The 27,652-nt window shown below is 41.3% G+C and overlaps 5 protein-coding genes across 9 annotated transcripts in view; 3 read left to right on the plus strand and 2 right to left on the minus strand.

Annotated features, from left to right (window-relative positions):
- LOC1274675 (uncharacterized) overlaps nucleotides 1–1,528 on the plus strand; it is a 35,204-nt gene extending 33,676 nt beyond the window's left edge. For all 4 annotated transcript variants that reach the window (XM_061650264.1, XM_061650262.1, XM_313830.6 and 1 more), the window contains exons 8-9: nucleotides 80–172; nucleotides 253–1,528. In XM_061650264.1, coding sequence (XP_061506248.1) covers nucleotides 80–172; nucleotides 253–1,227 — 1,068 coding nt within the window. In that variant the 3' untranslated portion in view covers nucleotides 1,228–1,528. The remainder of the gene's footprint in view (nucleotides 1–79; nucleotides 173–252) is intronic.
- LOC1274676 (cathepsin B) lies at nucleotides 1,287–2,837 on the minus strand. The gene has a single exon (XM_313831.6). It carries the CDS (start codon nucleotides 2,761–2,763, stop codon nucleotides 1,636–1,638), a length of 1,128 nt encoding a protein of 375 aa, XP_313831.5. The 5' UTR covers nucleotides 2,764–2,837; the 3' UTR covers nucleotides 1,287–1,635.
- An 11,946-nt stretch (nucleotides 2,838–14,783) lies between these two features.
- On the plus strand, nucleotides 14,784–21,173 carry LOC1274678 (very-long-chain 3-oxoacyl-CoA reductase). The gene is made up of 4 exons (XM_313833.6): nucleotides 14,784–16,134; nucleotides 18,687–18,733; nucleotides 19,860–19,935; nucleotides 20,005–21,173. Exons 1-4 carry the CDS (start codon nucleotides 15,981–15,983, stop codon nucleotides 20,715–20,717), a joined length of 990 nt encoding a protein of 329 aa, XP_313833.5. The 5' UTR covers nucleotides 14,784–15,980; the 3' UTR covers nucleotides 20,718–21,173.
- Nucleotides 21,174–23,890: 2,717 nt separating this feature from the next.
- LOC1274679 (cathepsin B) lies at nucleotides 23,891–25,896 on the plus strand. Of its 2 annotated transcripts, none has more exons than XM_313835.6 (2): nucleotides 23,891–24,039; nucleotides 24,695–25,896. In XM_313835.6, the coding sequence occupies exon 2, from the start codon at nucleotides 24,699–24,701 to the stop codon at nucleotides 25,710–25,712; it is 1,014 nt and encodes a 337-aa protein (XP_313835.6). In that variant the 5' UTR covers nucleotides 23,891–24,039; nucleotides 24,695–24,698; the 3' UTR covers nucleotides 25,713–25,896. The 2 variants fall into 2 exon arrangements, with proteins under 2 accessions (XP_313835.6, XP_061508727.1); XM_061652743.1 differs by lacking the exon at nucleotides 23,891–24,039 and adding an exon at nucleotides 24,412–24,627.
- LOC1274680 (cathepsin B) lies at nucleotides 25,879–27,368 on the minus strand. Its single transcript, XM_313836.6, has one exon. It carries the CDS (start codon nucleotides 27,226–27,228, stop codon nucleotides 26,224–26,226), a length of 1,005 nt encoding a protein of 334 aa, XP_313836.5. The 5' UTR covers nucleotides 27,229–27,368; the 3' UTR covers nucleotides 25,879–26,223.
- Between the last annotated feature and the right edge of the window lie 284 nt (nucleotides 27,369–27,652).

The raw sequence follows: 27,652 nt of genomic DNA on the forward strand, positions 1-27,652 counted from the left end.
TGATAGTTTTGTACGGTTGAAACATTTTCCGTAAATCATCTAACAACGCAACATTCTGTCTTTGATCATGGATCAACAGGCCGAACTATCGTCGAAAGACCAGGAAATTGTGCAGTTGAGAGCAGACGTGAAGCTGCAACACTATGACGACATTAGTTTGAAAAAGTCTGAGGTACAGCAATGATCACCTTGTGTGCTGCATTTCGTTCGTTCGACTCAAATCGACTAATTTCCACACTTGTTTTCTTGCAGATAAAAAAGGAGCTTGACTTTGATCTGGAAATTTCACAACTCAATCGCATTGTTATCTTCAAGGATCAGATCATCGTGCTGATGAACAACGAAATTCAGAAGTTACGCAAGGAACTGTCTGACATTTCGATACTGCGAGGCTATGAAGGTGCACCGACCGGTCGATACGCGCGTTACAAGAAAAAGCTCGAGCTCGTTGCACAAAAGTTCGAGGAAACGGAGCTCCGCAACGACAGCAACAATAACAATCAGCTTACGAATAGCAATAGCGGCAGCAACAAACCAACAGACTCTCCAACGGGTGGGGAAACCACCGATAAGCAAGCGGCTTCCCCGTCGGCAATGATCTCCAGCAGCGACATCATAAAGAACTATTTCAACAGCAAGCTCGAAATGGATAAGAAATTGTTTCTGAGCTCGCAGATCTGTAACTACTCCGACGAGGACAAGTCGAACATTATCGATGCGTACGGCAGTGGAAAACCGGTTGATATCACTGACATCACGCTCGATTTGAGCAGTCTGCTGCCAAACTCTCTGACTGCGACGGCACATAACCCAGTGGATGATGTACCAGTCACTACTGCCGATAGCTATAATCATCACCACAGCTCATCCGACGATGATTACAAATCCATGACACCTACGCAGGAAGAGCATGTGCCGGCAGAGGTGCACGAAAAGGAATTGCACGTTTCTTCTGCCAAACCCATCGAAAGCTCGGGCCTAAAGGAAGGAAAGCATCAGCACAATAGTGTTGACGAGCTAGAACGGCTTAACCGGGAGCTAGCAGCATGCCGGGAATGCTTCGAACAGGAAAAAGCGAAATGGGCAGACGAAAAGGAAAAGGTGCTGATCTATCAGCGGCAGTTGCAGAAAAATTATGTCGAAATGTGCAAGCGCACACAGCTGCTCGAGGAGCAGCTCAAGACTATGCAGATAGAACAAGGTCATCGTGACTCTAGTCGAAACTAGAGCCCATTTAGACAATTGTGCTACGTCTATACCAAGACGAGCACGGCTATTAACGTAGGTTTCCAAGCGGACGTGAGCGTTTATTGTGTTTGTATTATTTGCCCCTCTCTTGCCAGGGCTCGTTCGTTTTGCTTGCGTTCTACCTTTAGGTGTGTTAGGAAATACGTCGAATTAAGTTATGCACATAGAACCGATTTAGTTACAATTACATACACACAGGTGGTTTAAGTGATTGACTTTTTTTTTTGTTTCCAAGCGTCAAATGAATAATAATGAAAAGACATGATTCTCAATCAGTGAACCTGTGCAGTTCAGTACAACGTCGTAGTGAACACCATCACAAGCGTAAACGGTCTCAGTAGGTATGTATTTGCTCCACTAAGCCAACACCAACACTCGTTTATCCTTTTAGCGGAATAGCGGTAGTCCTGCAACCACATTCGTTTCGAAACTCAAATGATCCTCTCCTCGAACGATCTTGAAGAAACCACCATCTCCCCACTGTGCACCCCAGGAATTGGCACACAGCCAGTACTTGACGTCATTTTCCACGCCCCAGCCCATCACCTTCACCGAGTGCGTTCCGACACGCACACCGAACGTGTGTCTATAGACTCCGCTCTTGTACTGCACAAAGTCAGTGTACATGGTAAAGGTTGCCTGGGCCGGACCAAAGTTAAACACTTCGTACATTATGCGCTCTTCATCCTTTGGCACGGTGTAGGCCACCCGACCGTAATGCTTATCCTCCGGGTACGTGACATTGTAACCGGGCTGGCAAAAGCGCAAACACCGCGGGGTATCATTGGAATCGCCCGACTTTTTGCACACATCGAACGGGTACGATTGGCAGCCCTCATGGGACCCAAATGCTCCGCCACTGGTAATACCGTTCTCAACCCAGTAGTGCCAGACGGCGCTCGGCACACCACCGTCACAGCCGAATCCACATCGATGGCAACAGGAAAGCACATCGTACGCTCCGAAGTTGAACTGCGCCTTGCCTTCCGAGTGCACGCACCAGCGATCGGTCATCGTGGATACTGCTGCTACGGCGTAGCTCGAGTCGCAACATCCCTGATTGCGTACCATGTTCATGCTCGGGCAGTACGACCACTTTTGGCGTGCGTCAAACGACATGGGCAGCGGTTGTTCGTCCTTCTTCAGCACGAAACCCAGCGGCAGTTGGAACTTCATCGATTCATCCGACAGCACGCCTGTGCGGTACTGATCGTTGCGCTGCGGGTTGACTCCGGCTTTCCAGGTGGTGCTTCGGTTGTTGATTGCTTCCACAAAAGCAGCTTGCGACGTGAGCACATTGCCATATCCAGTGCGGAAGAATTCTGGGGCGAAAGAACTTGAATCGGCAAAGCGCGACCCATATGAGGCGGAATCTCGGTAGTAATTTTGGGGTTGGGTGTCCTCTACACTGGTTTTCACCACCAGTTTCAATCCTAGCTGGTTCTCGGCACTGCCCGTTCCAAGGCTGCCCTGGAGACTGAACACTCCGATAAGGACTATCAATGCAAATGCCATTTTGATTGCGAGAACTTAGCTCGACAGCTTCACCACTGGACTGTAGCATTCCGTACGGGATGCATTCCATTTAAATACTCTCGCCCAGATCGTTATCAATGATGCAACCATGCTAACAGATGCAAGGTGAACGCTCGGAACATAGATTTGTTTACTAGCCGTCTGCCCCACGATCAGCTTATGGGAGCAATGGGATGTTTACAGCGCTGACCAAAAAAGTTGATACTTTTCACATTATGATTAAAACTTAGCCTAAACACCTTCATTTATGTATACCTTTAGGTGGAGTTTTTATTCTTAAAGACAAACAGACTTAAAATGGAATAAGTTAGAGGATCTGTTTTTTAAATTTAACTGCTGATTCAGACTGCTATAATACGGTTATTTGAAATGCGTCATAACTATTTCAGAAGTGCATAATTTCGAAAAAAAAGTAACTCGTCAGTAATTTTTGAAACCTTTCCGTTCCTCTTCATGCCGCATCCATCCACCCAAAGGAGATGAAGTAGCCTTCTTGTCTAAGATAAGCTTCATTCTCTTCGTGCTACGATCGACTACATCTGGGCTAGGTTTCCGTTTAAGGTCTGGAAGTTTCCCAAAGCTTTCCACACGGCCACCGATAAACTTAATTCTCGTCTCGCGCTCACCGCCACTCCCCGCTGGTAGGACAATCGCATCCACCCTGTTACGTATGTCTTGAGCAAGAGCGATCGCTTGTCGACAGCTAATACTGTCTGGCCGATCCAGGATACGTTCGCGTATGTGATCGATTTCGCTTACCAGAAAACCGGTGGGATCATCGGGTAGACATACTTTGCAGCCCGGTTTCCGTGGCTGGGGGTCACGTTTTTGAGTCGTATTCAATATTTTTGTCCCACTGGCGGAACCGGAGCTTGGTGTGGTGTGTGTGGTGCGATGCTTCTTGGCAGGCTCCTTGCGGGGCGGTTTCGTGTCTGGGCTTTGCTTGTGCTTAGTTTTCGAACCAGACGTTGAAGGTGATTTCTTCAGCATTAATGGAGCAGACACTCTAAATTCTTCCGGCTGTACGCGTCGATCGAACCGGGTCATGGGTCTAGGTGGACCATGCGGAGCTCTTTCTACAGGCGAGATTGCTGTTCGGTTCAACAATGGATTTGGAGCCGTTTTTGGCCGCTCAACAATTTTGCTCGGTAATGGACATTGCACTGATACGTCGGGCGATTTTAAAAGATATGCCTGCAAACATATCTCATATATTAAAATGCTAAGTTCAAATGAAACTTTATCGTTGAGCTTTGCAAACACTTACCATACGGCAGGGACTGTCCCGGAAAAAATCACGAAATAATTTGGATCCCACGTTTGCAGCCATTTTCAGTAGATGATGACAAGAAAATGAACGAAATTTGAGAACAAGGGATTTGGAAAACGTGTGCTGCGACGAATTGTAATTTCAATCTTTAGCAAAGGTTGCTTGATCAAATAGGAGGAATACAAAAATTCCACCCTGATATAACCCTAGCACAAATAGCCCCCGCTTACATTTAAACTATTTTGTTTAATCAAAACCAGATTAAAGAGACAAACTTATTTAAAAAAAACTGTATTTACGGGGTGTATTTACGACGCTTAAGTATTGCTTATAACTGAAGACATACCGATTTGTGTATTATCAAGCTCTTCCAAATCAAGCTTAACGATGGGTTTAAACTCTTAACAAAACAGTATACAAGTTGCCCCAGAGATACGCTATTAACGCGGACCGAAAAGAAACCGCGTGTCTCGAATCTCCTCGTAAGTCGAATTTCGCGGTTTTCATCCAATATGAAGCTAATTTTCATGTAATTTTACCTTAAGTAGTGAGTTTTAGGCATCAATTAGTTTATATGATTTTATTATATGACTCACGATTTAAATTTTGTACCTTTTTGAATGATTTTTAAAACTCGACCAAAATGGAATTTATTTTGCATCTGACTATTGATCAGGGGCAGATTAAGCAGTACGCAAACTAAGTGACCGCGTGGGGCCCCCGAGAACCACCTCCCGGTCACAAGTAAATTAGCTTCTCAATCTTTCTCTGGTTTACCTCGAGGTAACGCGTATCTCTGAGACCACCTGTACAACCTGCTTCCGAGATACGTGGTTTGTGCGTTCCCGAGGCATCCGCGTATGTCGAATATGACGTTTTTTGAATATCATTTTTGATTATATCTAGTATTTTCATATATTAAATCCACCAGTCTACAAAAAGGGCGACAGGCTGGATTGCTCCAACTTTCGACCGATCACAGTCCTTAATGCCGCCTATAAGATCATGTCCCAGATCCAGTTCTGCAGATTGATGCCCCCCTGCTACAAATTTTATCGGCAGCTACCAAGCTGGGTTTGTTAGAGGCAAATCCGACCAAATTTTCACTCTACAGCTGATCCTCCAGAAGTGCCGAGAGCGCCAGATCCTTACGAACCACCTGTTCATAGACTTCATAGCGGCCTACGACATGAGACCGGAATGAGCTATGGAACATCATGCAGCAGTACCACTTCCCTGGGAAGTTGATGCAACTGTTAGAGGACACCATGAACGGGGTGCAGTGCAAGGTGAAAACATTGAACTTGACGTCGGAATCGTTCGTATCTCACAGAGGTCTGAGGCAAGGTGACAGGCTCTCCTCTTTAACATCGCTCTGGAAGGTGTCATTCGAAGTGCCCGGCTAGACGACATCCGTCGCACGATCCTCCAATTTCTTGGCTTCGCGGATGACATCGAAATCATAGGCAGGACAACAGCGAAGGTGTGTGAGGCATACACCTGACTCAAACGCGAAGCAGCAAGAATTGGATTGAGAATCAATGCGATGAAAACGAAGTACCTGCATGCCGGAGAAACAGATCATCTGGGAAGCAGTGTATTAGTTACAAGAAGGAGTCAATATAGTTCAGAAATGGTTACGTTGGACAGGATACACAATTTCACACTAAAAAAAAAACAAAATACTTCACATCTGCAATAGGAAATATCATATTCTAAAACCCATAACATACAATGGCTGGTATTATTGAATCCATTCGTAGCGGGAACGTACGGCGCTCACATAAAATTTTAGGGATGGCAACACATTTCTTGAGCCCGCTCCTACAACGCCGCGGTGAATAACTGTAGCAACCATCTAGTACGTTAAGAAAATGAGTGTCGGGACGTACGCCGCCGCTACGAACGGATTCAATAATACCAGCCAATCAGCCATACCGGCGAACTCGTTCGTTCCTGGGAACGTTCGCCGCGACGCTCATTTTCACTCATTTCATAGCCCTCTAGATAAAAAATTAGGAAACCGTATAAATTTTGTACTGGCCAACCTAGTGGTACAACCCTGTCCACTCATGAGCGACGAATGTTTCTCGTCGAACGAGTTCGCCGGTACGGCTGAATATCTCAGTAATACCAAATACACTCACAGCCAATATCTTAGAAATGACTTTTGATCGTCACTACTCATTTAAAACGAATTAATTAAAGGGTGAAAAGAGAAGCGAAGATCCGTATTATTTTTTTAAGAATGCTTGGTACCGGTCAACATCGCGCCTCCCGCCAAACACAACTTCAAATCATCAATAGCTGGCTACTACCAAAACTACTGTACGGCATCGAAATAGTCTCCTGGAAACGGGAAAATTTCAAAAAATAAATTGCACCACTGTACCATCAGCGGCGGATCTAACGGTAGGCGGACTAGGCGGTTGCCTGGGGCCCTGCCGATTAAGGGGCCCCGTAGATCGCCAGTATGCTGTATGGACAGAGTACTAGCGACAAGGGCCCCCGGAAGGATGCCCAGAGGTTGGCGAATCATTTGAACCCCCCCCCCCCCGTCAGCAAAAATTTTAGAGTTTGCGACTGATGATCGAAGGGGCCCCCGCTGAATCATTTGCACCCCCCCCCCCCCCTTAGCAAAAAATGAAGAGTTTGCAACTGATGATCGAAGGGGGCCCCGACGGCATTTCAAGTTTACTGTTCAATCTCCCAACAGCAACTTTAGTGCCGCTACACCCCCCCCAACAACATTACCATTTACAGAGGGCCTCAACTCGTCGTTCCGCCTAGGGCCCCCGATACCCTTGATCCGCCACTGTCTACCATACCGCCATTCAAAGGGCAAACGCCGATTTCACCACGCTAACACAACAAACACTCCCCTCAGTCCCAAACTCATCCAAATCGGTAGTCGCCCCTGGTACTGCCGCCCACCACAAATAGACTGGACCATAAAAATCAGCTTCGGGCTGGATGCAATAGTCTCAGTGCAAGTGTCCTTCAAACACTTGAATCTCGAACCACTCGCGACCCGAACATCCAACAACTCTGCAATATATCGAATTCACTTCGAGTCACATTCTGCTGGATTCCTGGTCACACATGTATCCAGGGAAACGAAATAGCAGACCGACTAGCCAACGCAGGACGTAATAACCTGGCCTGCTGCCATAACACTCTTCCACGCCGTGACTTGGTGATTTGGCTTAGCAAAACCATCATCGCCAATAGCTGGAATGGTTGTTATTGTGTTAGCAGCGGCCGCTCTTTCCTGGAAACCATCAAGACCACAACATCACCATGGAGAGACCATCCACCACAACAAGCCTAGAGAAATCTATCACGACTTCGGATAGGACACGCCCGGCTCACCCACACCTTTTTATTGCAAAAATCCAGCCCACCACTATGCAGTTCCTGTGGCGTCCGACATCATCGTCCGCCACATCGTAACCGAATGCCATGGATATACTGCGAAACGCATCACCTGCAAATTGGACCACAGCAACGACACCATCCTCTCACCAGACAGTGATTGCCAGCGTAAACTTTTAAAATTCCTTCGTATTACTAACCTTTATAAAGAACTCTAATCAAAACAACATTTGTAACCGACAATAAAATCAACGGATAGCTTTAAGTAAACCGAGTCTACCCGGTATAAGGCAATTTGCAAGCCACCAATGGCTTGCAAAAAAGAATGTTAGATTTTAAGTATAGAATTAAATCAATTATTAAAAGAGGCGAATAAGGCCAATGAACTCAAAGTTTCTACAAAAATAAATAATAAAAAAGTGAATTAATACGGCGGCAACCTCGAGATAGTAAAGGAGTTCTGCTATCTTGGGACGGTCGTTACTTCGAACAACGACCATCAGCAGCGAAATCCGGCCTGTTTGAGCGACGCATCCTCCGGACCATCTTTGGCAATGTTGTTAGAGCATGAAGCGTGGAGAAGAAGGATGAACCAGGAGCTTACTGAGCTGTACGGGGAACCGAGCATCCTGACGGTGGCGAAGGCTGGCAGGATACGATGGCTAGAGCATGTCATGAGGATGCCGGACTCATGCCCCACCAAGAAGGTGTTCGACAGCGATCCCCAGTTTGGCATAAGGCGCAGGGGAGCACAGCGAACTCGATGGCTGGATCAGATGAAGCGAGACCTGTCGGAGATCGGGTTATCTACATGAATGGGAGGCTGCAGCCACGAACTGAGCATCCTGGATTATGATTGTTGACCGGGCCATGTCACATCAACGTGCTTTATCGCGAGCATGCCAACAAGAGGGAGAGATAGAGAGAGAGAGAGAGAGAGAGAGAGAGAGAGAGAGAGAGAGAGTCATACGATTCATGTAGAAAATTATTATTAATTTTGTTTTGCGAGAAAAGGTATGGCAAGGGTCGGCAAACTCTGCGACTGAAAAAACCAAATGTCTCAAAATTGGCAGAAAAGTAATTGTATTTGCAATTCTTAATCCTCGAAGTAAATTGCACTGATTTAACAGGTGAAGTCAAGAACCGCGTTACTCGGGAACAGACTGTACTCAGAACACTTGAGCATCTTTTTCGTAACAAAAAATTAGCGAGCGAGAACGTGTGCGGTCACTTTAACGCAGCACAACGATGAAAAAGGGAAACTATACTTCCATCCAATTTCACCAAAGTAGTGTCTCTCAATATGAGGCATTACGTGCAATAATAAAGATAACAATCACCCAATATCGCTCACCAATCAAGCATTTTCAAAATGATCAAGCAACGATCAAGAACGTTCACTCAGGAGCATTTCTCGAAATGAGCGTGTTGAAACTAAGTAGCATTTCTCGCGCAATGCGATATTTAAAATCGAATTGTAATTAACATAAACACATTTAGCAACCAAACAAACAGATGCGGACAAATCAAGTATCGATCGTTAATTTGAAATTTATTTCGAAGTCCAAAAAGGTTATACAGTGGAACCCCTCATAACGAGTACCCATTACAACGAGCAAATCTAAAAGCTCTACAAATACCCCTCTTAACGAGTAAAATCTCGCATTACGAGCAATTTCATTTTTGTTCCCGATAAGAATGATAAATTTGATGTAGATGAATGTGGCAATGTGGAAAAGTGAAAAGGGAGGTGACACATTAACACCCACTACCAGTCCAAAACTCACGAAGCCATACAACAGTCGAAAAAAGCCGGGGCAGGCCGAGCGCGTCTACTCTACGTCCAGATAACTCTTTTCAGATCAGATAACGGAGCTGAGAGTTTTGCTGTGCTTATCGACAGCTAGAGTAAGCGAGGTAATGTCTCCAGTTTAATTGATACATTCCCTTTCTTCTGATTTGACAATATTGGAGGCTCTCTTCAGCTTCGACCGTGGAAGTGGGCAAGACGTGGGATTTTAGTGTGTAGTGTACCTGTACCTAAGAAGCGTGTGTTTCATAAATGTGAGGTGTGTTGATGAGTATGAATTCTTTTCATGAATTCATGAATTCTTGATCTACTTGTTCGTAAAGACGAGAATTTTGATACTAAGAATTGATCAATGCTTTACTGTTGCCACTTGGAAGTGTTCCTTATGGCTGTGATGTAGGCATGGGCAAAACGATTCTTTTCACCGAACGCGAACGAACTAGTTCGCTCACCAAAAAGAACCGAACGCGAACGACGATTCTTTCGTTCTTTGTTTCATGAGGTTTTTATTCACAAAGAACGCTCGTTATCTTTTTCATTTACGCATACTGTAGCCAAAGAAGTACTCATTCTGCGGTTGAAACCAATCATTTAAAAACATTAAACACTCGGCTGTCTGGTCAACACAATCCATCGCAAAACCGACCAAAAACTAGCATGTAAAAACTAATACGAGCAAAAATGTCTCCTGCATATATTGTACCCCATGCCTTATACACACTTAAGGATTCTATTTAAAAAAAAACTACTTAATTATGGATCAACATGACGGGCTCGATCTATTGAATTGTATAGGTATAATTTCCATGCCAACAGAACACAGATCGAACACCCGTTCGAACGCGTTCGATGAATTCAGTTGTGTAGGTACGATTTACACACCAACAGAACACAGATCGAACACCAGTTCGAACGCGTTCGATGAATTCAGTTGTGTAGGTACGATTTACACACCAACAGAACACAGATCGAACACCAGTTCGAACGCGTTCGATGAATTCAGTTGTGTAGGTACGATTTATACACCAACAGAACACAGATCGAACACCAGTTCGAACGCGTTCGATGAATTCAGTTGTGTAGGTACGATTTATACACCAACAGAACACAGATCGAACACTAACGGATCAGATCGAACACGTTCGATGAATTCAGTTGTGTAGGTACGCTTTACACATCAACAGAACACAGATCGAACACCAGTTCGAACGCGTTCGATGAATTCAGTCGTATAGATACGATTTCCACACCAACAGCACACGTATCGAACACTGCTGGACAAATTCGACGGCGTTCGAGGAATTGAGTTGTATGGGTATGATTTCAACACCAACAGGGTACATTTTGATCTCTGACGACCCGTTCGCACGGTGCGAGAAAGAGCGAGAAAGCAATATGATTTTGCACGTTTCATTACCACATTTATGTGTGCCGTCGAACACTGAACGGAACGTTCGAACGCGTTCGGTGTAGTCAGTTTCTTCCAAAAGTCCTGGTCGTTCTTTTTGTTAAGAACCTCGTTCGTTCGTGCACTTTACCGAACTGTTCGAACGGTGCGATTCTCGTTCATTTTACACATGCCTACTGTGATGCATACATAAACCTGCACTTTTTTGACCTGGAACCGATGTTTCACTTTTCATACATATTGTATAAGAAAGAGCCTCCCGGATAACCAGTGAGTCATTGGAACGGATTAAACTCGTTATGAGGAGTTCCACTGTACATTTCAACACACTTTTCAACTTTTGAGTTTTCGTCGAGAAAAAGTATAAAAGTATCATATAGACTGGACTCTAACAGAGACTTACAAAAATGTCTTGCAAAGAAGGTGGTATTATCGTGTTTAATAATAATAATTAAAGTTAAAGTAATGAAGGATACACTTTATACAATCAATCGAATTAATAACAGCAACAACACAATTATGCGGTTGTAAATACATCCCGATCAAACGAAGCGTTCTCGGGCTCATTGTATTACAACGTGGTGCATTGTACGCGATCGTGCTTTCTTGTATGCAACCGTAATAGGTAGTCGGATGCTGTGCGTATTGCATAATCATCAGGGAGTTTCTACAATTGAGTGTTTGAAAAATGTTTCTGTGTTTTTTTTTTCTCGCGTTATTTTCCACAACTGTTATCATTTTTCTTTCAACATAAGTACCTCGGCAATGTTTCGATCAAATTTTGCCACTGTCAGATTAATAAGAGTTAGTCAGCATGACTGCATAGGTCGTTTCGCCCAATAAAAAAATACCCTAAACAACTTCATGCAAATTTGAAAAATGTTGTTTATGCTCAGAATGACAGACATTCAAAGTTCAATTTCAAAGTTATTGTTAAAGGCTAATGTAAAATGTGTTCCATTCATTCATAAAATATTCATATAAATTCATAAAATAAAAAACAACATATTATTCATTTTAAATATCACGAAAAAAAACCTTTCAATTTGATTATTTTTTTGCAATTAATTGCTTCACATCAGTACATATAACTCCAAATACAGTCCAGTTTGCGTATGACAAATAATATATTTTCTTCTTCTTCTATTGTAAGGACCTACGGGATCATGCCAGCCTGTAAAGGCTTACGAGATTTTTTAAGTATCATAAGTAATTATCACTCAATCAAGTGCGGATTACCGAGGGTGAACTGCAATTGAATAATTTCAAACAACACGAATTGCATGTAACTTTATTCGGTATGGATTTGTTGTAATGATTTACTGTAAAAAGTAAAGCATTAACAAAATGCACATAAAGTAGAGAAACAAGCGCTACATTCCATACCATCGCCGAAAATATGTAAAGAATAACAATACAACATACGTAGGAATAATTATAAAAAAAAATTCAGTACTTCCTACGTTTTACGTTGTAGTTTCTTTTGGCAAACAAAGCGAGAGTTTAGAGTGTTTTTTTTGACAATGTTCCGTTTCAATAATCTTATCGGCACTTTTAACTCATGACGGGCATGTACAGTTGTACGAGTTGCCGAATGTACCACGGGCTCGCCCCTTTAATTCAAATTATTGATATACAATTTATTTTTCACTCCTTAAGCTTCCGCCGCCAAGTGTTTCAGGCTTGTTTTATTGGTGGCTTATTACTTTCTGATACTGATGCTCCTGATTTACTCTCGTCCATCTCGTTGTATGATCCCTCTCGTTCCCTTCGTCCTCGTGATCTTCTGTCAATTGAAACACGTCATACTCTTTATACTTTGAATGATCATATTCTATCCTGTTTCAGGTTGTTTAACCACTTTTACCATCTCTTTGATTTCGACTCCTCTCTCAACTCTTACCGTAACCGTATTTTTTCTTCTAATTCTCTTTAATTATTCTCCTTAGTTTTCTATTACTCTCTTTTTTTTTTGTTTTTGTTAAGTTTATGATAGTCTCTACGCTCTACTCTTGTTTTTTTTTTCTTTTCTTTTTTGCTAGGTCAAGACTAGGTTAGTTAGGCTTAGTTTTTCATGAATTATTTTGTTTATTTGTTAGTATTAAATTAGTTTTAAGTCTATTATATTTAGCCTTGATGGCGGATATTGTATGGAATAAATGAAATGAAATGAAAGGAAATGTTTAATCAAATTTAAATCTTGCACACCTATTTTCAGTAAAAAAATCAGGTCCACATGATACTCCCAGTTTCTTACACATTGATTAAATAATTAATTTAAAACAAAGTGTTAACAATTGTCAATATTTAAAATTATGTATGGGATGCAAATAAAGAAAGATAAATACGCATCAATATTGAAACGCCGAATAATTAGTATACAGCTACTAAAAGAAAAGCCCGGATACACAACAAAATTTCTACTCCTAATAGAGGCACAGATAGCCTAGCCCGTTAATGATATGATATCTGTAATATCCCTTATCAGGAAGAGTTTTTTTTGCGAAAATAATAAGCAGAATAACATTTCATTATACACAAGATCGAGGTACAGTTACTGGAGGACGGGGTTGAAAAATTGACAAACAAAGAGAAAATAAGGCATGTTGAACTACAAATAGGTCAACAGAGAAAAAAGAGAAATTAAGCAACCTTTTCCCCTAACTATTATTTTGGCAGTGAGAAATGGACGTATTGTAGCACTATAAAGACTCTTCTACAAACTTTATCGGTCGAGTACGTCATTGAAACAAATATTTAAACACAATTAATTCTTGAAAAAAACTGTAAAAAATGACAAAGAGAAGAAGACGGTGTAGAGATAAAGAAGTACACGAAATCATACCAAGTACAATAAACATGCTATGTGCTAAATTTCGTACTAATAATTCTTGAAGTTATAGCGTAATGCGAGCATACGAGACGAAAATACAAAATTTCATTTTTATTTGTGAGATATTCAATAATATACAAGGACATGCTGTGAAACTTTGTATATGTAAAAAACGATGGTTTTGTTATTTTAAAAATATGTCTTGGGTCAAACCACCAAAAACTGGCACAGTTACTCTATTCGTTTAAAATAGATAATTTCTTTCACTCATTTGTGGAAGCTCTGCGATATTGGGATCAGTTAATTTTGTCGCTGTCAGTTGGAGAAGATTCAAAAATGGTCTAATGTTTTGGAAGTGTTAAGTGCATGCCATTTTATTGTTATTATGCATGCAACGACACCTTCATCGAATTATATTTTATTTTTATTGCATAAATTTCCAAGACTCGCAAACTAATAAATATTCTAATGTATAAACAAGAATTATAAAAAATCAATAGAAAGGTATTAATGTCATAGTCATAGTGTCTTAATCGACGACTAACGACAAATAACGAAGAAATAACAGAGTATGAACATAGATTTAATATTAAAAGAATTTTCATGGGTTCTCATAATCTTGGGACCTTTCTTTCTTCTTGGACCTAACTGGACAGGCTCATTTAGAATCCAATAGGAATTTTCAATGTGCCTGTTCAAAAAGGATGCCGTAAAGTCACTTCGCGGAAGAAAGTGTTCTAAAATAATAGGATCATCTGAAAACCCCTGTATCGAATGTTTTAAAAAATGATTTTCTTTAATTGGTTTACACTTATATCACCATTTTTTATGTAAATAAACAATTAAAATTCCCATGGTACTAGCGCCATTTAATTTATTTTAATTTATTTTTTTACAAATTTATGATCAATAGATTCTCAAATTACCAAGCTATTCGTTTATTGAGTAAATAAAAAAAAACACTGGCACGGAATGTATTACTATACTGTAGGATCCAATGTCTCTTAGACATAATAAAGATTAATTGTACTACAAACTCTGCTGAAAGCGAAAGTAATCTTCTTTGAGATCATTCAACTTTGCTCGGTTCTGTTTCGTTGCGTTTTCGCGTTCTTCTCACCTGATTCGCTACATGCATGCGCGAAGCATTGCGCGCTCCATTCCTTCAAGGTCAGTAGATCAAGTTCAATGAAAACCAGTAAAACTACATCAAAAGCACTCACGGAAAGGAACTCATCGAGTGTGTGTGTGTGCGTTTTTTTTTTCTTTCTTTTAGATCTACAACTATTTCCATTGCACAATTTTCAGTGCAGTAGTTACAGAATAAAATTAAACAGTAAATTTGTCCCCATGTTTGGTAATGTCAAAAGTGCAACGAACGAAGTGCATGTGTTGAGGACAAATGCAACGCAGCATTGACTCAGGACAAATTCACCAACACAGTATCATACATGATATTTGCCATTCGTTTAGTTTAGATTTAGATTTAAATTACAAAAATTGTTGAATTAATTGAACATCAATTGTTTTAAGATATCGAAGATTTTTATCAACTTTCACCCGGCAAATGTTTTGCGATGCATTTTTTTTTCTTTTAGTTTGACATTTCCTTTTCAAAATATCAACAAACTAGAACTTGACAGTCGGCTGCCTAATCATTCTCATTCAATAATGTTACTTGGGTCTCGGCTTTCACTTTCCTTCCGTTCTTGTTTTGTTCATCGGCAGCCAACTTTTAGCGTGAAATTACTACCATTACGTAGCGTGGAACCAACATCAATCATATTTTTTTTACACTTTCTCGCTTCTCTTTTATGCTGTGCTGTGGTCACAAAAGCGAAACACAATAGGGTGAAAGCGAACGAAAACAAAGCGCCGAAAGAAAACGGAGTTGACACAGGCACCCAAACGCGAAGAAAGTTTAGTTTGTCGCTGGAAACCGGATCGATAAGGTTACGGTAACTTTGAGGAGGAAAAAAACGAGTCTTCTTCCAAATCCCGAAAAATTGTTCAACTTCATTCTCCGAGGCCAGTTCATTGCTGACGACGCGCTTATCAATAGAATACGAACCCTATTTGCACACCTCGCCCACCAGAGTCAGAAAGTGTGAATCGACGGCAACGACGGCTATTCGCACAATCGCTTCCTCACACACTCACTCAAAACACACACACTCACACACACAGACATTGCGCGTATGCAGCTCGTCGATTCAGGGCCTGCCGCGACCAGGAAAGATTATTCGTCGTTCACCCCTCACGCTAGACGGGTTCCGTAGCGGGTCAGTCTGGTGCGCGTCCGATACCGTGCTTTTGTGTATGTGTGGTGTGTTCTCGGTGAAACGTGGAATACTCCCGTGCATCCCAGTAGCGCGTGTGTGAATTAGCCAGTCCGGTCACTTCACATTTCAATTTACATACGGTTTTCTTTGGAGTGTGCAATTAACAAAACAACCCTTTCGACCCTACCGAGCATTACCTCCTTAATCCATCGCCGAAAATGGTCACCACGTCGAGCGTTCTCGGTAGTACGAGTGCGGTGCTAGTGTCGCTGTTTTTGTTACGCAAAGTTTTCCCCTGGATTTATCAAAACCTTATCGGACCAAAGGTCTTTGGTTGCCGCATCAATCTAAAAAAGACCGGCGAATGGGCTCGTGAGTATATTTTGTTCCGAATTGCCAGACTGTACCTTTTATGCTGTGAATTGTCGCGTTCTGTTCCCTGTAGTTTGTCCTTTGAACATATCCGTTAATTGATTGGCATTAATGGTTGAAACTGGTTTCTTCCGTCCGATCCAGTATTTGTGCTTCCTTGTTCAAGTATCTTTATATCTTGCCGTCATCGTAAGACAAAAACTTGTCTCTCTTGTGAATATATTTGTGATACGATATTCCATATTCGTTTTCCCTTGTTCCATTCCGGAATATTAGCAGTGCCAAATTGGAATATACATATTCGCAAATCAGTGTAGGTTTTTTCGTTTTGAATGAAACCGGTCTCATCGAGGACATAAAACTATAGCGTTTCGATTAGTTATTACGTTCTGTTGATACCACGTGACTACGTTAATTCTGAATGTATACGTTGATTTTTTTTATTAAAGCATACTAAATCGTGAAATAATCATACATCTTTGGTCGTGTGCAAGCAGCAATTCGCCACATTCCCCAAATTCTAATTAAATATTAATGGACTTCTCGCGTGTCAGTTTTACTGTAAATTCACGTTAATTTGTATTTTAGCAATTTTTAAGAACATCCTACCCCAGACCAGTCTCGAACGATATATCGAAGAACAAGAAAAATGCAGACAGTTTGCTGAATTCTGCATTATTGAAAGCGAAGGTCAACGATGAGCTAATCCGTATTATAATATCTGAATACTTTCTGATGCATAAAATTTGTATAATAATTATGCGCTGTGATAGTTTCGGAGCGTATTAAAACTTAACTAATATGCTGCAACCTGCTCAGTCTCATAATCTCACATCGCTATTTAGGCATTTTCACCATCATGTTTTCCGGTGAACACACCCAAGTGGCTAGGAACCACGAAAGCGAAACTGATTAAATTCGGAAGCAAAAAAAAAAACGACCGGTTATAAAATCTTACAACCACACAAGTAATAAGAGAGATGAATAACTTTTGATGATGATCGTAGTCTGTTTCTTTTTTTCAACATTCGTCAGCCACGGCGTTTGAGGCACGAAAAAGGCTTTTTTTTAGAGGAAAAGAAAGTTAACTTTTTTTTTGGAAATTCCTACCAATAAAACCGGTTTTCTCCAAGACTGTTTTGTTGAGGCACTTATTTGGTGGATTCCAAATGGGTCTGGTGTTTGTGCCACACCACAGCAGAAACCAAAGATCTGCCCGTTCAACTGCCAATACATACGACTGTTTTTAGTTTGTTGGAACGATGCTTGAAATGTTTGACGCATATTCTCTCTCTCTCTGTTTTTTCTCTCTAACTCCTCCGCAATATGACTACAAAAAGGGCCTTCTATAAACAATCACACTCTATCATTCTTTAAAATTGCTTATCATGGTATTCCTGTGTGATTTGTATCGAAACTGACTTACGGAACTAAACTGTGACTGTCGACAAACAGGGAAGCGGTGTTCAAGAATCATGTATTTTAAGGAGCAAAAAGCTAACGCCGTTCTGAGTAATAGTACACTAATAATTGCGTCAATTGATTTTTTTTCTTTCCCATTACCATCACACTGCTAACCATTATCCCAGCCTAAGCATGGGAAGAAAAGTTTGAAATTTGAGAAATCAACAAAACACACGCACATGATTCTTGTGACGGTGTTATGCTAGGCTGGGATGGATGATAATGATAAACACAATCGTTGTCGAGTGATCGTTCAAAGCAAGTGTTAAAAATTCTGTTCAGAATGTATATCAACCAACAGAGTAAAGTGGAACTCTAGTGCATTATTTTTTTATTCATTTATTTAGTTAATTTATTGTCCAACGGATATAATAAGATCCCAGGGAATATTGATGTAATAAGCCATTTCTATGATACAATACATGAACAATTAGGTTTTCGTTTGCTAGGCATAAACCTCTTCAAGCGATCGTTCCGATTTTTAGATCGTTCGGAGATCGAAAGACATCTAGGCTGAACAACACTACATCACAGATAGATCATTATCATTATATCAACTAGGAATCATTTGTCTGCATCGATAGCACTCTCTTACCCTTTCTTGCACAACGATAATACTGACCCTTAACAGTGGGAGGCAACTAGTTGACATTGAAATGAGCCAATCTGATATACAATCGCCTTCACTTGCAGGAGGGTAAGATTCAATAACCCACCTAGTAAGATAGATAGCCCTTTTTAATGTAAAAAAACACAAATAAAAAAGGCAATAGTTCACTAATGGGTGAGCAGGGCAATCGCTGTTAATCTGTGCTGTGTAGTAGAATCGACCTCCATCGCAATGCTAACGTACAGGTGTCGGTGTCTTATGATCAGTGCATTTAATAAGCAGTATAGTGCTGTACGAGCACTGCTCGTGACCTCAAATCGTGGGTGCGAGATTACGCCCTGCATAACAAAAAAAGATGTATGTAGATTGGTTTAGGTTCGAAGATTGCGCTTGAATTGCGCATGAAGCAAGGATCCGGCATTAGTTTGTCTTCTCTACTGTGCTAATACAATATCTTTCTTCCGTTCTTTCGTTGCAGTAATCACCGGTGCAACTGATGGTATAGGAAAGGCATACGCTCAAGCGGTAAGTTGTGGGGCAAAACTGCATTTGCCCTTCCGCGTGATGAGGAACGCGGAATGAAATGCAGTTGCGTCCATCAAGGTTGACTGGTAAAAGTCAAGTGCGCACGAACACGATCGTCGTGTAAGCGTAGATCGATCATCGTATCATTTGCACGCACAAGACGTTAGTGTGGATACGAAAGTATAAGCAGTAGAAACGCTCGAAACAGAAAACATTTTAAAAAAAGTGCTGAGTGGTCAACTTTAATGCGCTTGATGTGTAACCAACGGTTGTTTTTATACAATTGGGAATATCAGTAGACGGTTGTGGTTGTAAGGGACATAAGTGCGTCAAAGCAGAAAGCAAATCAACTTACAGCCAAACATACACCTATAAAAATGCATACGTGTGTGTAATAGTTATAGGGGTTTGTTCGTTCAATGATACCATTTTTTGAGGTTTTTGAGTTCGGTACGAACATAATAGTAAACGAATCTGACAAACTCTTTTGGCGTGACACATTTAAACAGTACAGTGTTCAGCGTCGGTTCCGTTATCTGCATAATCTAAGCACTATATTCTTCCTCTAATGGATGCATAAGAGAAATTCCTTCCTTTTTTATAGGTATGTGCTTCACAGCATTGGCTTGTCCGGTCAACAATGAGGTTGCACAAATGAGTTTTCTTTTTATTGGATAGTTTCTTTTTTTTTGCATCGGCTTCGTTGCAGTGGCTAGATCTGAAGATATTCAAACCCGCCGTAAAATCGATTGACTGTGCTCGGCTGAGTGAGGTGTTTTTTTTCTATCAATCTTAAGTTTGATGTATACACACACAGACGAGAGGTGAATTCAGATGAAGCCGGATGGAAAAAAAACATCGAAAGAGCAAACAATTTCACTTCCCATGATCGTTGCTTAACCTGTAGACCTAGACCCCTACCATTCTTCAACTATCTATTGAAATGCGTCTATTTTCTTTGGTTAGTTTCGCAGTGTGTCTTTGGAGAAAGCTTATCCTTTTGTGGTGAAGATAGTAATTTTAGTAATATTAACAAGCAGAAACTTGAACATATTTCAATTTTACATGCAATTAGTAACAATGTCTTCATAACGGTTAGAATAAAAAGGCTTGTTTTTATTTTCAGCTTGCCAGAAAAGGACTCAATATTATACTCGTCAGTCGGACACTTTCTAAACTTGAGGATGTTGCCAAAGAAATTGGTGAGTATGTTGTAATTGTTTTAATTTAAGGCTGCAAGCAGTAAACAAACTTCTTTGCTACATTTCTAGAAACGGAGTTCAAGGTGCGCACCATGGTAATTGCCGCTGACTTCACAAAGGGAGCTGAAATTTACGAACAAATCCAGCGCCAAATTGAAAATATGGAGATCGGCGTGTTGGTTAATAATGTAGGCATGAGCTATTCAAACCCAGAATACCTGTTAGGATTGCCGGACTATGAGAAGCTCATTAACAATCTACTCAGCTGCAACATTCTGTCAGTGACGCGTATGTGCCAGCTAGTGATGCCCGGCATGGTGAAACGACATGCGGGTGTTGTGATCAACATTTCGTCGCTTTCTGCCGTCATTCCGGCCCCGCTGCTGACCGTGTACGCCGCGTCCAAGGCGTTCATGGACAAGTTTTCTGAAGATCTCGCATCAGAATACGCAAAACACAACATTGTGGTGCAATCAGTTCTGCCAGGACCTGTAGCAACCAACATGTCAAAAATTCGTAAGAGCTCCTGGATGGCTTGCTCACCAAAAGTGTTCGCAAACAGTGCGATCAGCACGCTTGGACACACGCGCAAAACCACAGGATACTTTCCGCATGCCCTCCTTGAGCTATCTATCAATGCATTAAGTTTTGTTTCACCACGCTTAGCGGAAAAAATTACCATCAATACCATGCAAAATATTCGCGCCAGAGCAATGAAAAAATCCACAGCACGATCCAGTGCGCCTGCCGACAGCACTGCAGTACTAACAGCTTCTTCTTAAAATATTGAATTTAATAACAATGTATTGATGAGGTGAACATAGGATGACATTTCTAGAGTACCAATCCGGGCTATAGCGTAGCGAATCTATTGTCAACAAATCAATACGCATTTCGATATTGTCCATGAACTAAGTGGCTGCTGCTAGCTTTATTTGTAGTGTTTACAGAATAGTCAAACCGGCTGGGCATTTAGTGTTAAGAAGAGGGTAAGGGCTAACCATCGATGCGGCAAAAGGAAATTATTGTTTGTCCTTAAGTACATTTCCTAGTCTTGAATAGGGACAAAGTTTCCACGAGATCGGTGCTACTGGAGCGTAATTTTGAGGCGTTTTTTTTGTTTCTTAATGTTGAAGGCATCAGAAAAAAGTCAATACAACTTGATGTTGTAGTTAGAAATAAAAGAGCTCATTTCCAGCACTGTAATCATTGTCCTGATACCTTATGAAGAACAGTAATCATTGTCTGTGTTGTTATTTAATGTACCATGCGTCCACAATGATGACATTTTTTTTTTCTTGATGAACTGCCAGCTATTGTAGAGATACCAGCAGAAAACTAAACACACTAGGGTAACTGTACCAGTATTGAGCAGGTTAGTGCAGCAGTTTCACAAAAACTGCTCGTACACGTACAATTTTATTATTTTTCATGAAAGTGACGTTATTTTGAATGATAAACTATCGTATTATGATGTGCTATTTTTATTTGCCGATTTAAATGTATTTTTGTAAGATATTTGTGAAAATACAAACACTGTTTTTGTTCCTATTTTCGGCAGTTTGGTCATATTTTCAGCAGGCTGTGTTCCTATTTTCGGCAACGCGAACACGGGCCGGTAAATGTTTTAATTAATGCCAATAGGTAGACAAAGATGTTTAAAACAGTTTTACACTCTCACTTTTCTAAGATTGGTGTTGAAAAGTACTTAAATATTAATTTTATGTTGCCCAATTTGGTCATTGAACTAGTAGTTTTTACAGTCTCTTTGATGTAACTTAACAAACAAAGTCGGCATTGAAGAAAAGAGACATTCTGACGGCTATAGAGTACGGCTCTGACAAGCTCAAAAATTATTATTTTTTCTCATGTTATTGGATTATTTATCGCGATTTTTTAAATATTTCATACAAGAAATGTTTTATGTGTTGACATACGCATTATAGTGTTCTGATCAAGTTTTAAATGAATATTCAGCAAAATCAAAAAAATCCGTGTACCTATTTTCGGCAGCATTTAAAGTGAATAATTATTTGTTTTTCGTAATTTTAAAATTTCAAGCGAGCCAGAATAAATTCTGCACCCATAGAATCTTTCATAAAAACCTCACGTTCATTATTTTACTGCTCTGGTTCTCTTAATAACGAAACCTGCCGATCTCTATTGACTGACAGCAAATCTGCCGAACTAATTTGAACTCTGTACATTTTGTATGATATAAAAAAATATGCAAGGAAACTATGTGAAACTTCGTATATGAATAACAAATAAGCATATCTATGTTTAAAAAAATGTTTAGTTACCCTGCCGAAAACAAGTATAGTTACCCTACTTCTTCCGTATCTCTGATCCAAGTAACCACGTTTAAAAAACTGTAAATATTACGCCATAGTACAATGTCTGGTGATATGCGTAGTAGGGTCCCAAATAGCCAGTTCGTACTTTATAGCTGATTTAGGGCTGTTTAACGAAAAATCGTTCCGATGTCGTACTTTGTGGCTGATTAAGAGATAGACGGTACTTTGCGGAACTATGGAGCTTTTTAACAGGCACATGGTACTCTTTGGAACTTTGCGGCTGATTAGCACTATGTGTAGGGTTCATGATGGAACTTGAAGGCTTGTTAAGAAAGGGTACTGAACTTGGTGGAACTTTATAGTTTTTTAATGCATGACATCGGTTCAAGGTGGCTCTTGTCAAAGTGTCAAAGACGGACGCCGGCAATAATCTCATTGCTGCTGCACAAGTTAGATTCGTTACTTGAAGAATGAATATTGAGTGAAGCGATTGTGAATTATCAGTAAATTGTGTAAAAATTTATGTAATTCATCAATACAAAAGATTTAAAAATATACATATGTGTTTAAACCAAACAAATTTTGTTGTTTATTTCATCGATGACGCTTGCTTGAAAATAAAACACAAAGAAAAATAATCCCTGGCATCGTGGCATAAGGAAGCTGCTTAGGCGCTGTTTGAAAGACCCACATAGAACTTTGATGCTGTTTATCTACTGCAAAAGGCGAATTAGAGCAGCGATCTTTAGCGTGCCAAAATGAGCTGCTTAAGCAATTCTGGCTATTTGGGGTCAATCTAATTAAAGAAATATCAAACGAAATTAGATTAAATATGATACAAAAAAAACAAAAACTGGTTTAAATGCATTAAAATCAAAAATAAATTTGCCTTAAAAAAACGTCAAATATCCATAGAAAAAATAAAAGCTCCATAGCATCGCTGGTTTGCTTAATAGGTACACATTGTTATTCGCCGCATGCAAAATATTGTTCCACATCGATCTGAAATCCACATTTCGAACATAAGGCCGAAAATACTTCTTCTTCTTCTTCTTTGGCTCAACAACCGTTGTCGGTCAAGGCCTGCCTGTACCACTAGTGGGATTTGGCTTTCAGTGACTAATTGATTTCCCCCCATAGCAGGATAGTCAATCCTACGTATGGCGGCGCGGTCTATTTGGGGATCGAACCCATGACGGGCATGTTGTTAAGTACGAAAACGAAAATACACGGACCGGAATTTCGCGGCCGCGGAATTCCGCCTGCTGTCAAACCCATATACAACATAAGGCCACGGCAACTTTCCCGAACTGTCATATCCATACATTTTTCAGCAAGCGGAATTCCGCGGCCGCGAAATTCCGGTCCGTGTATTTTCGGCCTAATGATTTTTGATTTGTACAGCATGATTTTCAACACGTCTCAAGCTGGATTGAGTTTGACAGTTATTTGTTGTGTGTTGAAACTAAAATTACATTTTGAAACAAATAAAACATTTGACAGCTGTTGAAAAACATCTAGGATGCGGTGAATAACAATGCTTAACAAATTACATTCAAAACTGACTCGGAAAACTCTGTAATGAACCCTGCATTTTCTAACGGTATTGAGCGTCAGTTAACCGTCATTTAAGCAATGGATTGATGACATCCGCACAATGTATTATTGGGTGTGCTTTCTTTTGTTACCCGTAACGTCATTTTGTTAAATGGGAACATCATCTTTCACTCCATGAATTAGCTCAAATCAATCATTCTGCATACTTCTGGCAAGAAAAACAGCAATAGAAAATTACAAGGCATTTTGGGTAAGTTTGGTGCGTTTTTTACAACTTTTGATAGTGCATTTTTGTCAATAATAAAACAAATATCAGGCCTGTTATATATTCCCTCGAATGGTGCGGTAATTGTTAATCGTTATCAATAATTCACAAAATGGGTATAAGAATGCGTACAACAGTTGAACAGAATAGACACCATTTTGCAAGGATTTAACAATTTACGCCATTTGGTAATTTATTCTTGCTTAATATCGCCTGGATAACCATAGAATGAAATACGCATAAAGAGTAAAGCAAACAAAAAAACGAATTGCGTAGCAACAGTAAGTAGGTTGTTCTCACTGTACTACGTTGCGACACAAACAAAGAAGGAACAGGCGAAGGGAATCCAGTTGTTATTCTGTTATGAACTACTGATAGCAAGGTTGGGAGTTATTTTACAATTTCACGGTAGTGCTGGGGAGTTAAAATAATTGCATTCTTATCTCGTTTACCGCCTACTTTGGATTATCTCCGTTCGTTCTTAAAGGTCGCTTTGTTGATGTTTGCTGATTCATCAAATGAATAAAAGCGGCTTCATGAACATTTGATTTCATCAGATCACATTTACCGTCTGTGCGTTTTCAGATTTACTTAACGATTGTTAAAAATCATTATTTTTCCTGTTCCTGGTTCTTTATAGGAAAATGCTGTTCCATCTGGTGCTCATAGCGCTTGCCGCTGTCGGCACGAATGCGGCCGCTGGTGGTAGTAAGAAGTACCCACTCTCTTCCAAGTTCATCGAAGAAATCAATACCAAAGCTACAACATGGCGTGCTGGTCAAAACTTTCACCCCGACACGTCGCTTACCTACATCCGAGGGCTGATGGGCGTTCATCCCGATGCGGACAAATTCCGCGAGCCTGAAATCCTGCACGATCTGTCCGATGGTGACGAACTACCGGAGAACTTTGACTCTCGCGAACAGTGGCCCAACTGTCCGACGATCCGGGAAATTCGCGATCAGGGCTCGTGTGGCTCTTGCTGGGCATTCGGTGCTGTGGAGGCCATGTCCGATCGGGTGTGCGTTGCCTCCGGAGGCAAGATCCATTTCCGTTTTTCGGCCGAAGATCTCGTTTCGTGCTGCCACACCTGCGGCTTTGGTTGTAACGGAGGATTCCCTGGCGCTGCCTGGAGCTATTGGGTCCGGAAGGGTCTGGTCAGTGGAGGCCCGTTCGGTTCCAACTTGGGCTGTCAGCCATACGCCATTGCGCCGTGCGAACATCATGTCAACGGAACGCGCCCTTCGTGTGAGGGCGAAGGTGGCAAGACGCCAAAGTGTGTAAAGAAATGCCAGGAAAGCTACAACGTGCCTTACCAGAAGGATAAACGCTTCGGTGCTTCCTCCTACTCGATCGCTCGCCACGAAGCACAGATCCAGAAGGAAATCATGACGAACGGACCGGTAGAAGGTGCGTTTACCGTTTATGAAGATTTGCTGCACTACAAGGAGGGGGTTTATCAGCATGTGACGGGCAAAATGCTCGGCGGTCATGCGATTCGAATTCTCGGCTGGGGCGTTGAAAATGGCACCAAGTATTGGTTGATTGCTAACTCCTGGAACAGCGACTGGGGCGATAATGGATTCTTCAAGATCCTTCGCGGTGAAGACCATCTCGGTATCGAAAGCTCCATCTCGGCTGGTTTACCGAAGCTGTAAACGATTGGCTGCAATGCGCATCGAAGGAAAGGGGTTAAGTACATTCCGGCTTAAACGAGGTAAACAAGCAAACACAGCGCAAAACAGCGTATTAGGTACAAGAGACTGTTGTAATACAATCCACAAAATGTTTCTTTCTTTTACATCCCAAAAATAAAATTCATCATTTCTTTTTGTAAAATTACGTACGCCTTTATGGTTTTAGAAAATGGGATTTTTAAATTTGAAGAGAAAGAAATTTTGTTCTGCATTTATTGATGTGTTTCCGATGCTTCCTGTTGCTCTTTAATGATTGATGGCAATCGAAGCTGTTAAGATCGCATTGCAAGTAAGAACAAACGCTCATTGAAATCAGCTAATAAGACTAATAAGACTAATGGGTTAACGTTGGTTGGAACAGAATATAACAAACATACGACAAGTTAGAACAGTTTTCCAATGTTGAAACAAAAAAAAAATTCATTCTCTAGGATCGCATTTGAGCACCGGTCGTCTTATGGAAACCGCTGGACTAAATCAAGGGCAATCCAGTAATGATCTTCGACTCAATTCCCAGGTGGTTGGAACCGCGAACGAACTTAAAGTAACCATGGTCGCCCCAATCGTCGCCGTACGAGTTCGCTATCAACCAGTACGGGATTCCACCATCCCTGCCCCAACCGATTATGCGCACCGCATGCTTTCCTATCTGTTCACCATACACATGGCGATACACTCCGGACTTGTACAACAGCACATCTTCATATACATCGAAACCCGCCTCCACTGGCCCATTGGTCATTATTTCGTACCGTATAGCACGCTCGTCTCGAGGCACACTGTATGCCACCTTGCCGAATAGCTTGTCCTTTGAATAGTGCCGATCGACGCCATCTCGGCAGTGGTGTGTGCACTTGGGCGAAATCTCCACATGGCAGTCGTTGAATGGGTATTCGCACGGCTTGAACGGATATGGTTTGCAACCGTCCGTGGAATTGTAAGCACCGCCGCTCACTAGCCCTGCATCCACCCAGTACTGGAAGCTAGTTCCGTCCAGGAAGCCTCCATTGCATCCGTTGCCGCAGTCCACACAACAGCCCATGAGGTCCTCTGCGGCCAGCGCCACGTTGATAGTTCCGTTGGAATGGATGCAGACACGGTCGGACATGACACTGGCTGCTGCTACGGCCCAGCACGATCCACAAGTGCCTTGATTGCGGATGGCACGCAGCGATTCGCAGTTGGGCCAGTGGTTTCGTGCGTCGAACGATTCCGGAATATCGACATCGTAGACATACTCGTACCGTCTGATCGGCACCTTGAAGCCTGTTCTGCTTTCTCCGATGCCCTTCAGCGACCGGAAGGCATGAAAGTGCACGTTTGATTGAAAGTTTGTGTCCGGTTTCCAGGTCCGAGCCCGGGCGAGCACCCTACGCAGAAAGTCGTCGTTGAACGGATCCTGACCGTGACGGTCGACACTCGACACTAGACCGTTGGCCAACACCACAGTTAGTAGAATCAACACCTGTAGTCTCATTTTCCATTCACAGTTTGAACTACCTTTGAACGGAAAAAGGTGTTACGGCTAGAAAAGATGGAACAAGAGTGAAATGCGAAAAAGGTAGCATCTCAATCTGAGAATGCTAATCATTATCAATAATCGAATGAAAAGGGTCAACATCCGGAATGTTTAGAAACTAAGTACAGTAGGTGACCGCTAACTGAGAGGTAAACAAGCTCCAGTTAACGAACAATGTTCGCTAACTGGAGTGACGTTTCTATGGATTGATTGTTTTGATCGGTGTTGACTGGAATAAACATACCAAACTTTTTTTTCATTTATATTGATATAAAGTATAGTAATTCGTGTAATAACATAAACTAATAGCAAACGTAGGCAAGAGACCCTAAATTTGATTGAAAAATGCACATTTGCGACAAATTTCTCTTCATGAGATTCC

The sequence above is a fragment of the Anopheles gambiae genome, chromosome 2 (assembly GCF_943734735.2).
Source record: "Anopheles gambiae chromosome 2, idAnoGambNW_F1_1, whole genome shotgun sequence".
NCBI classification, from domain to species: domain Eukaryota; kingdom Metazoa; phylum Arthropoda; class Insecta; order Diptera; family Culicidae; genus Anopheles; species Anopheles gambiae.